Source organism: Heloderma suspectum, chromosome 2 (assembly GCF_057233095.1).
Source record: "Heloderma suspectum isolate Gila_16-S chromosome 2, 16-S_ref, whole genome shotgun sequence".
In the NCBI taxonomy this organism is placed as follows: Eukaryota; Metazoa; Chordata; class Lepidosauria; order Squamata; family Helodermatidae; genus Heloderma; species Heloderma suspectum.
Window position 1 is genome coordinate 180,973,659 of NC_139459.1, and position 13,195 is coordinate 180,986,853.

Genomic DNA, 13,195 nt, shown 5'->3' on the forward strand with positions numbered 1-13,195 from the left:
TGTCTGCTGATCTGGGTCAGAGCCTTTCCTCCTTCTATATGCTCTTTAGGTTTCCATTCCCTGCCATAGTCAAGGCCACGTATATCCCTTGATTGCAAAGCAAGAAAAATAGTTGTGGGAGGAGTAGGGGCAGCATTAAGAAAATGAAAGCCACAAGAAGAGAGGCAAAACTGCAAGCTGAGCCCAGGCTGGAAGCCTTATTCCTGTGGAATGAAAACCACAAAAGTTTTGACTAAGATCTTCCTCGGGGGCAGTGGGACCTGATATTCTTTTATTTCAAAGAGAATTCTTTAGGGAACCTTCCTTTGAAATTGTGGCATTTTCCAGTGGGAAATCTCAGCCCAGCTCCTCGTGCTCTTCAATCCGGGCACTGGTGCAGTCCACATTGGCTTAGCTTCTAAAACGCCGTGGCATTGCTGGGGATGTGGGTGAGGGCTCTTGGACAAACCGCTGGACTGCTACGGACAGAAAGAGCACATAAACCTTTATTTCTGGAATTTCTACACCAGCTTTCTAAAATGCCATTAAGGCAACTTGATCGTATGATAATTAAAAATCACCAGTGTGCACCAAAAAAAGCCCTAAGTAGCAAAAAAAAAACCAACCCCAACCCATGGTATTTTATTGTGAGTATGATAACCCAGAGTTTCCAAAGTATATTTAGATGTGTAAGTTCATATTTATTATATATGTATATATAAAATAAAAGTATGTGTGGTGGATGTGTGTGGAGAGAGAGCAGGTGCAGCGTATTTTATTTTATTTTAATTTATTATTACATTTGTATCCCAACTTTTTTTTCTCCTGCAAATAACCCAAAGTGGCTTACATGGTTCTCCTCCTCTACACTTTATCCTCACAACAACCCTGTGAGGTAGGTTAGGCTGAGAGTCAGTGACTGGCCCAAAGGCACCCAGTGAGCTTCATGGCCAAGTGGGGACTTGAACCTGGGTCTCCCCTGACCCAGTCCAACATTCTAACCACTATACCACACTAGCTCTGTGTATGTCTCTGTGCCCAGCATACTCTGTGCTCTGGAGTGATGCTATGTCAGGGCCCCAAAGGCATTGTGGGAGAATTAAAATGGCAGGAGTCAGCCATAGCTACCTGGGCTGCAGCGCTGAGAGAAACACCAGGCCTAGGTGGCTGTAGCTGGCACTTTGGGTTGGCGGCAGGGAAGGCAGTGAGGGCTGAGGCTGTTAGCAACCGTCCCCCAACACTGGGCCTGGTGAGCCCACAGAACAGCCTGGGTTTATATTATTAAATAAATACACACAGAATCTTCCCATAAGTTTGCTGACATGCAAGGCCGATATGCAACTATAAGTTTCCTTGTTTGGTGTGTGAAAGAGAAGTATAGTCCAGGATAATAGCAGAGTGGGCTCATCCCTTCTGATGCTGACGTTCTCTGGCTCTTTCCACAGGCCGGGAGACCTATAGGAACAACGCTGCTGTTGCAGTAGATTATACTATCTCAGATCCAATAGTGCGCTGGGACTCCTATGAGAACTTCAACTTGCGCCATGAGGACAGCCTGGAAGGTACATGGGCCTGGGCCCAGTGAGACGTGTCCACAGTCTCTTCATATCACTTGGATCCCAACTGCCGCATTATATTGGCAGGGCTATGTGTGGGTGCCATGATTCTGCGCAAGTACAGTGCGGGTGGGGGAATGCGGAATGCGGAATCCAGTATTCGGTGCAGAATCCAGTATCCTGAGAAGCTCAGTTCCTAGCTCTTAAGACTGCAAAGATTGGCTTGAAACTAGTTTGTAGCTGTTGTCTAGCAAAACCTCAGAGGAGAATGAGGAGAGTGGAGCTCAGCAGGACTTCTGTTACCAGCTAGAGCTTAGTGGACCTACCTGACTCCGTGTTAGGAGTAGGAGAAGGATATTATGCAAATCAAGTACATGGGCATGCTTGTATAATGCATGCAAGTTGCAGAACTGAGCTTTTGTTTGTGCAGAATTTTGGTTATCTTGACGCAGAATTTGTTGTTAAGCACAAGCTAGCCATACATTCTGCTTATGAGCTTCTCTACACAGAGGCTTTTAATCCTGAAACTTTACTGGGGCTTCTGCCTCCATATTGTTTGTGGGATTAAGATCGTCCCTTTTCATGCACTTCTGCTCCCCCCCCCCCGGGAGTTCCCTTACGTGCAAGCTCTATGTTTCATTATACAGCCACTAGGTGGTACTGTGTTATAGTGCCATTTTCTCTTTTCATGGAGAAATTCGACTTGACATATTTAAATAGCTCATTATCCCCTGTCTTTAAAAAAAAATGGGATAAAGGTTGGAAAACAGAGGAGAGCCCTGGAGCTGGATGGCTTCATGCAGAGGCCTGCAAACTTCCATGAGTAACCAATCTCAATTGCAGGATAAAGGCCTCGTGTGGAGAAGCCCAGAATCTAATGGTGGCCAATGTTGGGGTTGTGTTTTGTTTTTTCAGCATTGCTTTAGTCCATTGCTTCCCCAACGTGGTGCTCTCCAGATGTTTTGGACTTCAACTCCCACTAGTCCCAGCCATCATGGCCAATGGTCAGGAATGCTGGGAGATGTATTCCAAAACATCTGGAGAGACCCCAGGTCAGGAGATGCTGCTTTAGGTAGATTCCTGCTGTTGGATGATTGAGGCTTGTTCCAAGTCTACACTATGCTACGGTTCAACTGACACATCCAAACTCAACAGAAGCACCCTGGTAGACATGCTGTTGGTCAGACCTAGGGGGAATACTCAAATACCTCCCCCTTTCCCTGATTTTAAAAAAGATTTTGGTATTTCAGTGTCTGAGACTGCCCCCCCTTATGGGAATCCTGCCCTCCATCCCCCCCCCCCAATCTGGACCACAGTGACTTTTTTGCTCCTGGGAGCGGCAATCGCAACAGCTGGCTTTTGCTCAGTCTCCCCTGATTAGTTTCCTCCTAATGTCCGCTTAAAGTAAACTCGTTAAGACTAAATAAATAAAATACCAGAGGGAGTAATCAAATGGGAATTCAATAGTCATGGCATGTCTGCATCAGATACTAGAAAAAGTCCAGCAGGATGAAGTAAAACTCCCTCCTCCTTCCCAGCAAGAGCTAATGTTTGGAGAAACGGGGCTGTCTTCTGGAACGTGGTTTTTGTACAGGAAAAGTGTCATAAATTTTGGGGATGGAGCACAGTGCCAAGTTAGATTTCTGTGTGGATGAGTAATGGTCTGTCAGATGTCTCTCTCTCTCTCTGTGCATTTTCTTCAGTCCATATATATAGATGGAATTTCTTCCATCCAGATGGAAGGAAATGCACCCTTAGCCATACACCAGTGGACTATTATCCGCTGTTGGACTAAGCCTGAGTAAATTTCAGCATGTTCATCATTAAAGTCTTTAAGAGAGTTGAAAATGGTTTCAGAGAGAGGCATCGCTGCCTATGACATGCACACACATTTCTTTGCGCTGTTGTTGCTTCTGGTCAAACAGGCTTTGCAGGGCTTAAAAAAATAATAATACACAAATAAAAGTGGGATGTGAGCATGCACTCCGCAAACAGCAATCCCTCTTCAAAGCCACCTTCATCTCTCATCTCTCTCCAACAACGGGGTGAAAACAGACATAAGGGTTTTAACAGCACTCAGAATACGTTCTTCACCAGAGTGGGGGCCTGGCTCCATAACATGCATGACGAATGCATGTACTCACAAGTCAAACATCACAGTCCTGTCCTTTTCGAGGGGGGTGGGGTTATCGTTTTAAAGATGCATATGTATGTTTATTAACTTGCACATCATTTCCTTGCCTTGTCCAGTAAATCAATGAATCATTTCTTTAAAAATCAGATTAAAATTGCTCCAGTGATTGGAACGCTAGCCAGTAGTCACAATATATCCTGAGCTATGCTTTTCTAAGCTAGATGGTGCCAAGGTTATTATGAAGTATGATTGGTCTGGAGGGAGTTGGTCTATGTGGTAGAACAGGGGTGAGCAGAACATAGATGTTTTGGACTTCACCTCCCAGCATTCCTGAACATTGGCTATGCTGGCGGAGGCTTCTGGGAGTTGAAGTCCAAAGCATCTTGGGATCTACCTTCCAGCCACCCCTGCGGTAGAATATATTTCTGGCTCCAGGTCTACTGCCTGGAGAATAGAGGCTGTGAGGAATATCGAAGTTAACCATCCCTGCCCTAAAGCATATGCTCAAATTGTGAGACACTTTGGTGCAGATGTTCCAAGCACATGGGTAGAAGCTCTTATGTGTTGTATCTACCCAGTGGGGAGATTCCACTCCTCTGTATTCCCCACATCCCTCCTGAGCTGTGTCCGCATTTCTCCTTTGCAGATGTCTTACACACCCGGGGCCCCCTGGACGGAAGCCTCTATGCCAGGGTCAAGAAGAAAGGTGACCCAGGGAACTTCTCCTCTGCCAATGGCAGCCCTGGCAGCCCTGAGTCCCCTCCACAGCAAGGTGGGCGCCTCCTGTCCATCAGCAGCGACTCGGGGCACTCCTCTATGCTGACCGAGAAGGCTGACGACAACACACCGCCATCGAGGCCACAGCCCACTGCTGCGGAGAAGGAAGAACTGGACAGGCTCCTTGGAGGATTTGGCGTCCAACCTTGGCAGCCAAGCGAGGAGAGTTGTTCCCATTCGCTTCCCCCCTCTGCCACTAAGGAGAGAGAAACGGCCATTTTGGAAGATGAGCTTTCAGACCTAGCTCAGCCAGCAACCCCCTTTTCCTACCAAACCCAGCGCTCAGGCCTGACCCGCCATTGTTCCTGTCGCCTCAGTTACCGGTCCCACAGCCCCGAGAGGCCTCACAATATGGCCTATTATAGGCTGGACGGCACTTTGGAGCGGCGACAGCCAGTCTATAATGGTGGGCACTGCCACACGCATCCTGAGGGCTATGAGGAGAAACAGCGGGTGTTTCGCTCCCTTTCTGAGGGCATACAGCCCCGCTCCTACGCCTTCAGCCATGAGCTGCCACCGCCCCCTCACAGTCCCAGCCGGCGGGAGCATGAGGAGCTACTGATCTTGGAGGACCCGCCCACTTCTTTATGCCCCTGCCAAGATTGCCAAGAGGTTGCCCGTGAAGAGGCCAGGCTGCCCACAGCTTCCTTCTATGGCCTACGACTGGACCGGGAACCGGATCTGTGGGGGGTGGAGAACACAAGGCCGTCGCTGCTTCATCATCCCCTCCACCGGGGTGGGCAGCCCGTCCCCCTTCTAATGCCAGCCTCCTATGGGCACCACCACATGCCCCATGGGCAACATCAAGCATTTACCTTTGAGCCCAAGATGGTGGCAGCGCACCTAGGCCATGCTTACCCAGCCCACCAGAGGCCAAAGGTGATGGAAGAGAACACTGAGCCATTTTCTTACCCACGCTATGGCCCGGCCTACCCTCCAGTGCCATCATATGCCTATGGCAGAGCCCCAGTCAAGCCCTGCATTTCCCCTTACGTCTCAGGATACTCGGGGTCTCCCCACTCGGGCCTCATTTCGCCAGCCAGCCCGCTGCATCCACCCACCAGGAAGCATGGGTATGCGCCCCCCGAGGGCAGCGACGGATACCTACTGCCAGTGCCCATGGAAAGGCCACGCGGTGAGTGACTGGCATGAAAGGGGCTGAATTCCCAAGGTCGCCCAGGAGGAGGCATCCCAGGCAAGGGAGCAGCATCCATAGAGCCCAAAGAGCCCCCTTCTTCAAGGGTTTCATGCTCATCAGCCATGGATGATGCATGGTGGGACCAGAGAGGAGCCAGGAATGGAGTTTGTTGTGCTAGGAAAAGCGCGGGGCTGGGAGTGCAGAAGCCTTAGGCGCTGGTGTGTGGACAGGGCGCTGGTGAGCCTTAGGCACCGGTAGGTAGCCTAACGCAGCCTTCCCCAGACATGTTGGACTATGACTCCCACCATCCACAGGCACCATGGGACAGCCGGCTGGGTATGATGGGGGCGGTAGTCCAATCCATCTGGAGGGTGTCAGCTTTGGGAAGGCTGGCTTAATGGCAGAGTATGCGCTTCGCACACAGAAGGTCCCGGGTTTGGACCCTGGCCTCTCGGGGGGCAGGGCTCAGGCAGACCCTCTGTCCTGGGCTATGGCCTAGGCTTTGCACATAATGACAACGCATCAGTTTAAAAACCGACGGGTCATCCTGCTTTTACTCCACAGACCACGACTGGCTCCTTCATAGCTCGCAGAGTGTGAAGTCCAAACCCGAACACTGTTGGTTAACCTAACAACTAATCCCTAAATGACCCACCTTATTACCTACACTGGTTTATACCAGTTTAGCCATCATCGCTTCCCCCAGACAATCCTAGGGATTGTAGTTTGGTGCAGGTGCTGAGAATTCTCTTTGAGAGATCCTTAGCTTCCCCCACAGAGAACTACAGATCCCTGGGGAGAGGGAATGACTGTTAAAGTAACTGTTTCATTTATTGCATTTCTGTTCTGTCTTCCTCCAAGGAAGAGTTAAAGGTAGTGTACATAATCCCACTCGTCTCCCAATGTTATCTTCACAACAGCCCTGCGAGGTAAGTTAGACTGAGAGGGGAGTGAGTAGTCCAAGGGCACCCAATGAGCTTCAAGGCTGAGTGGGAATTCAAACTTGGGTCCTCCCCACTCCTGACACTCTAACCACTGCACCATGCGATTAGGTGAGCCCAAGGAGCTCCATGCAATCTATCAGCTATCTGGGGTTTTGCTGCCATGATGCCAGCTGCAGCAGGGATCCGATGAAAGGGTTCCTTTGAAGGTCTGCTGCCCAAGGCCCGAAATCTGGGAGACATTCCATGTGAACATGTCGGCATAGTTGCATTGGCTTGGCTGTGCTCTGGCTGACCCTTTGTATTTCCTCTCCCTTCCCTTTCTCCTTTCCCTGCCATAGAGCTGCAAGACTGCAGGGAGGCCATTCCCTGGCAAGATGCACCCAGCTCCCTGCAGCAACATCATCCGGAGGTGCAAGCCACTTGTGCAGACATGTCTGGGTCTCCCTTGCCCGTCCACACCAGCAGCCCAGTGTTCAGCAGTGGCAGGTGTGTGCGTGAGCCTTTATACTTGATTTTCATTTCTCTCTCTCTCTAGTCTCTCTCTCTCTAGTCTCTCTCTTTGTCTCTCTCATCTTTCTCTCTACCTAATCTTTGTCTCTGTCTCTCTGTCTCTCTGTCTCTCCCCCCCCCCCCATCTTTCTCTCTCTATAGCAAACTTGTAAGCATCAGCTTGCCCGTGGCAAGTTAAGAACTTCCTCCAGGAAACGAGGCAAGGAAAGTTGGGATGTTTGGCTAGTAAAACAGTTTTGTGGGCTAATAAATTTTGTTTACATATTTTGCAAGGCTGTTTTTTGTGTGGGGGTGACTTTTATTTGAGCCATCTTGAGGGCGGTACAGAACTCAAATAGCAGCTTTCATTGGGTGTTAGATTTGCTTGGGTGTGTTTTTTCAGTTTTGAATGCTTGTGCTTTGCCTCATCCTTTAGGAGAAGGGCTGTAGCTCAGGGGTAGAACCCCTGCTTTGCATGCAGAAAGTCCCAGGTTGAATCCCCGGCATCTCCAGGTAGAATAGGAAACAATTCTGCCTGAAACCCTGGAGAGCTGCTGCCAGTGAGTGTCAACAATGCTAGACTAGATTGACCCATGTTCTGACTCAATATAAAGCAGTTTCCTATGTTTCTATGGCATGTTTTTCTGTGGATCATGTTGTCCAGGTTTACTAACTGCATGATTGCTACTTCGCAGCCCTGAAACCCGCAAACACAGCAGCAAGGCCTCCAACCCCGCTGAAAACGTGCTCCAGTTGAGCCCTGAGGAGCTGGCTTCTCCTGGCTGGAAAAGAGGCTCGGAGAAGATGGCTTCATCAAGCAGTCCCACACAGATTCTCTCCCCAATGCAGGCCTTCACACACCTCCCCACCTTCAGGCCGCAAGCTAACGGAACATCCCTGAGGCTAGGCCTCCCGTCACCACAGCCCTGCTCCCGCGCCCACTGCACATCCAGCCCACCGCACCTCACCCCCTCACCCACAGCCAGACATGGGGTCTTCCCAGAGGGCCAGTCACAGCAGAATGGTTCCGAGAGATCTAGCCCCCGCGCCACTGCGGTCTCCCGTGATTTGCCTATTGAAGATGCCTCAGGGCACCAGCTCAGCCCTGCCATGGAGAGACAGGCCCAGAGGAGCAGTTCGGGTGTTCCCTGCCACAGCCAGCCCCCTCTCGGCTGCAGAACTGTGTCCAGTGTTCCGGCCTCGCCTCAGATCGCAGCAGTCTATAATGGCCGCCCACACGGCGAAAGGACCGAACCTGAGACGAGCACCCTTCTTCGCCACCCCAACAACAACCCCTCTCTTGGGCCATGCTCAATCAGCGTCCAGTCGCCAGCCCTGGGCTACGGTTTTGCTGACATGCAGGGCTCACCAACCCCAGCCTTCCCCATCGCCACGGCCTACTACACGGGGGGAGAGGGCAGCCCCTCCAGCCGGGATCAGCTCTGTGAGCCCCACCAACCTCCGCTGCCTGAGAAACAGCACATGCTGGCAACCAGAAACTGGGAGAGGAGTTCTCCACCTGGCCGTAGCCCCGGCTCTGCTCACCATGTCACCTTTGCTCCCGGAGTACCTGATGGCAGCACACCTGGCCCAGGTAATAGCTCTGTTTCTAGAATTGGTATTCAGGAAGGGCAGGGGGAGGATTGGATTTTGGCTCCATGGTTTCATTTTTATCTTGCTTCCTAAATGCCCACCCCCTGGCTTCAGCCCTCAATTTCTCCGCAGCTGCCCAGGATCTCCTAGACATGACCTATGTATAGGAAATTGGGGTGGTACAGGCCTCTTTCCTTAGATCATACCAGTTCAGAATTCAGGTGGGGGTCAGATTCTGTAACTTGAAGGTTGCTGGCAGTTAAAACAAAATAAAACCATCCTATGTAGAAAACAAGTGCTTTGGGTAGATGGCTGCAAAGAATCCATCTCCCTGACAAGCTAGTTTCCTACGTAGAAGAGCAAATTCAATCAAGCAATCTCTGCCTGGATTTCTTTTTAAGGAGGGCTCTATCACATGATTTCCCTGAAGGAATAATCCAAACCTTGATCCTTGATTCCCTGAAGCAATAATCCAAACTTCAGTTCACTGGAGCTTAGCCCTGAAACTAGCTTTCAGTTCTGGGGCTCAGCCCAGGATCAGGTGATGTCGGATAATAATCCTGCTGCCAGTAGCAGCAACACAAGTCCAGATTTTATCAAATTTAAATAGACCGCACATGCCAAAGTGTTGTTTTTGACCTTTAAAGCTCTTAATGGCTTGGGGCAGGCTACCTGAAGGGTCATCTCCTCCCAGATATACCTGTCTGGACCCTAAGAACATCTTCAAAGGCCCTACTCCCTGTGCCTCCACCAAATGAGGTGAGACAGGGGATTGTTTAGGAGTGTGCCTTTTCGGTGGTGGCACCCTGGTTGTGCAACTCCCTCTCCAAAGAGGCTCCCTGGTGCCTTCTTTATGGTCACTTTGGCACTGGGGGAAGACTTTTTTTTTTAATTCTCCCAGGACTTTTAAGATCTATGAAGTTTTGAATTGTAACCCACTGTTTACATGTCGTTTATTTTTAGCCATGCTGTGAAACTGGGTTTTATTTCCGTCTCTGCTGACATTTTTTTTAATGCTGTAATTTGTTGTTTTATAATATTGAATTTTACTACTTTGTGTTTGTGAGCCTCCCAGAGAACAATGTCATTGGGCAGCCTCCATAAATGCTGCAAAATAAATAAACAAATACTCCAGCCTTCCCCAACCTGGTTCCCTCCAGATGTGTTGGACTACAACTCCCATCATGCCCAAGCCAGTACCAGAGTGGGGAAGGCCGGTCTACATTGACTGGCTGCAGCTCTCCAGTCAGAGAGACCTGGTTCGCATGATCACCACAGCCCACCGTGGCTTATTTAAGTTCCAAGCTGTGGCTTATTGTGCTGTCTGAACCACCCATGACCCTAGAACAGTCCATGTCTCTGTAACCTGAGATCCTCTTAATCAGAAGAGTGAACCTGGAGCTTTTTGCATGTATTCTACCAAGCTATGACCCTTCCCCATTATGTTATCAACCTGCTTTGCAGGATTATGGCAAGGATCACTGGGAATAACATATGCGGAACACTTTGAACACTCTACAAGCACTGTAATATTATTGTTATTAATGCTGCCCCTTTTTAGACATTCCAAGCACTTTGGCTTGTCTGCCTGCCTGCCTACCTTTTGGAGAGAAAACTAACCAAGTTCTATTTTGCTTCCTTCCAGATCCACAGCAAGAGACCCAGGCTAGCATCAAATTTGTCCAAGACACGTCAAAGTTCTGGTACAAGCCTCATTTGTCCCGGGACCAAGGTAACCTTTTGCAAACAGTTTTGCTTGGTTTTGCTGGGATTTGACTAAAATCAGTATGTGACACATGCTCCAGGGTGGGCCAAATCCAGCCTGCTGGAAGTCTAAATCCGTCCCTCTGGGGTTTCCACAACCCCTTACCTCTCCCCTCAGCTGCCAGTCATTGGGTGGATCCCGGCCTTCTGTGTGGTTTTTTGCCCTTTCTAAAAGGTTGAAATGCCTCCCCTAAGGCTCAGTTACTGGCAGGAAGGACCTTAAGATGAAATATGCTGGCATTTTTGGTATTGTGGCCCCACCCCTTTGCCTTTGCCCCTTTTGCCTTTGGGTGCACCTGACCTCTTTGAATGCAGCCCCCAAGTGCTTCTCCAAAACTGAACTTGGCCCCCAGGCTGAAAGAGGTTCAACACCCCGGCTCTAGGGGAGTCAGGGGAAACTCTGATGCGCTGACTTGGAACATCCAGTCCTCATGTGCTCCCCTGCAGAATCTGTGTCAGTCCTTTTTTAGAGCACAGCAGACCAAACTGGTGGCCCCGGTCCACACGGGGGCAGAAATCCACATCCATACCAGGGCTTTCTCCATCCGGTTTCATTGTGGGGTTAGACTGAGCTCCTTTACACAGTTGTTTCTATCTCGTTATATTCCGTTTCTCGCCTTTTCATGGGGCAGCTACTTTTCTGCGAAGAGCCATTACATGCACTGGGGGCATTGCAAAATTTCCTCCCTGGATCCTGCCCCTTTCCCTCCCCTCGCAGATTACTGTTGGTTTGGTTGTGATTGACATACAATGCAGGTGGACAGCAGCCTCCACTGAACTTCCCAAATCCTGCCCCTGCAGGCACCGGCGTCTCGGTGAACTGCTGGCACACTGGCCATTCTGCGCTGCAGAGTAAGCAGCCGAAGTCAGGAGCAAAAGTCGGTGCCTTGCATTTCGTCACGGCATGGCGGCAAGCCCACCACCCTGATGCCACTGCAGTTATCATCATGACCGCACCCCCACCAAACCAAACAAAGCGGGTTTTTCGCACTACGGGAGAATTACATGGGCAGGCCATGGCGCTCCTGTTGCACGGGCTGAAAAAATACTGCATCTTTTCCCGTTTGGGGATAACACAGGATAGGCAGGGGGAAATGGCGGGAAAATCACTGGACAATTATGACGTCATGTAATGGACCCGCAAACTTCTACGAGTGGCCAATCATGAATGTGTGATAAATTGCAGGTGTAGAGATTCCCATAGTCTTGGCTCCAGATTTTCACAAGCAAGACCTAGTTTGTCTCCTTCACTGCCAGTGAGAATATGCTGATTGCTTCCTTCCTCCTTAGGCCCCCTTCCCTGCTGGACTCCCACATGCTGGGTGGATAAATGGGTTAGGAATACAGTGGATGCCCTTTTCACATCAGGAAATTCCACAGGGCCTGCTTGGTCTTGGGCCGCACTATGAAGAATCATCAGGGGTTGGACTCGATGGTCTTATAGGACCCTTCCAACCCTACTATTCTATGATTCTATGATTTACTATAATGGCTAGTCCTGTCCTGGCAGATCAGTGGGTTTCTGGATGCAGAAGATGCTCGCTGATGACTTTTGCTTCTCCTCCCCGTGAGCAGCCATTGCCCTTCTAAAGGACAAGGAGCCTGGCACCTTCCTCATCCGGGACAGCAACTCCTTCCAGGGGGCCTATGGCCTGGCTCTGAAAGTGGCAACACCTCCGCCCAACAGCGTCAACCACTCCACCAAAGGTGAAAACAGTCACCCAGCACTGCCTGGATGGATGGATGGATGGATGGATAGCAGGTTTGCAGAAGCAGAGGAGAGGAGAGGCATTAGCTCAGTGGAGAACACATGCTTTGCATGTGTAGAAGTCCCCGTCTCATTCCCCAGCACCTCCAGTGGAAAAGGATCACAGGTAGCAGGGCCAGAAAAGGAGGGGCCTCTGCCTGGGGCCCTGTGGAGCTGATGCCAGTACTGGCTGAGATGGGCAAATGGTCTGACTTGGTAATTAATGAACTATAATGACAGAATTGTTACCCCAGCACTTTAAGATCAGCAAGAGAGGCCCTTCTCATTTGCCCACCTGTGAAAGCAGTTAGGAGGGTGACCACAAGTGAGAGGGCCTTCTCTGCAGTGGCCCCACACCTCTGGAATAAGGTGCCATTAGGGGTCTGCCGTGCACCATCATTGCAGGCTTTTAAGAAGGCCTTGAAAGCATATTATTTTACTCTGGCCTTCTGATATGATTGCTGTTGTTGCTGTTGTTGCTGTTCTTGTTGCTGGTTTTGTTGTTGGCTTTTATTGCGTTATTTTTATTGTGTCCTTACTATTTTTATTGTGTTTTTATCATTCTTAATATCGTATCAGTTATATGTCTTTTATTGGGGGCTTCTGCCCTGAAAGGTGGCCAAGAAATATTCTAAGTTTTTTTTAAAGTGTTGCCCCAGTTTTTAGCCAAGAGGGCTCCCAGAGCAGCTGACAAAGATCCCTAGCAGGACCATCCCTGCCCTCAAGGTTACAGTCTAGAAGGATTAGCGCCCACCACTGATTTATGTCCCTCTGGCTGTCCCAGGAGATCCTGCTGAACAGCTCGTGCGCCACTTCCTGATTGAGACGGGACCCAAGGGGGTGAAGATAAAGGGCTGTAACAACGAGCCCCATTTTGGTGAGTGGCTGGGATGGTGAAGAAGGGGGTGCCCCGTCCCACCTTTCAGGGCAAGGCTCCTAACCCTTCCCTCTAGAAAAATGATATCCCTCTGCCAGGAATGTTATGCAGTTCTCTGGTTTGAGGGAGGAGGAGGAGGTAGAAGGTGCCATGTTGTGAAGGGTGGGAAAGAAACTTAGGAAGGGTGGGAAGGAAGC

General features: G+C 50.0%; 1 protein-coding gene across 1 annotated transcript in view; it reads left to right on the forward strand.

Annotated features, from left to right (window-relative positions):
- TNS2 (tensin 2) overlaps positions 1 to 13,195 on the forward strand; it is a 144,397-nt gene that overhangs the window by 118,847 nt on the left and 12,355 nt on the right. The window contains exons 17-23 of the mRNA XM_084836545.1: positions 1,425 to 1,541; positions 4,316 to 5,581; positions 6,867 to 7,014; positions 7,713 to 8,611; positions 10,256 to 10,342; positions 11,950 to 12,081; positions 12,906 to 12,998. Of these exons, the coding sequence (XP_084692671.1) occupies positions 1,425 to 1,541; positions 4,316 to 5,581; positions 6,867 to 7,014; positions 7,713 to 8,611; positions 10,256 to 10,342; positions 11,950 to 12,081; positions 12,906 to 12,998 (2,742 nt within the window). The remainder of the gene's footprint in view (positions 1 to 1,424; positions 1,542 to 4,315; positions 5,582 to 6,866; positions 7,015 to 7,712; positions 8,612 to 10,255; positions 10,343 to 11,949; positions 12,082 to 12,905; positions 12,999 to 13,195) is intronic.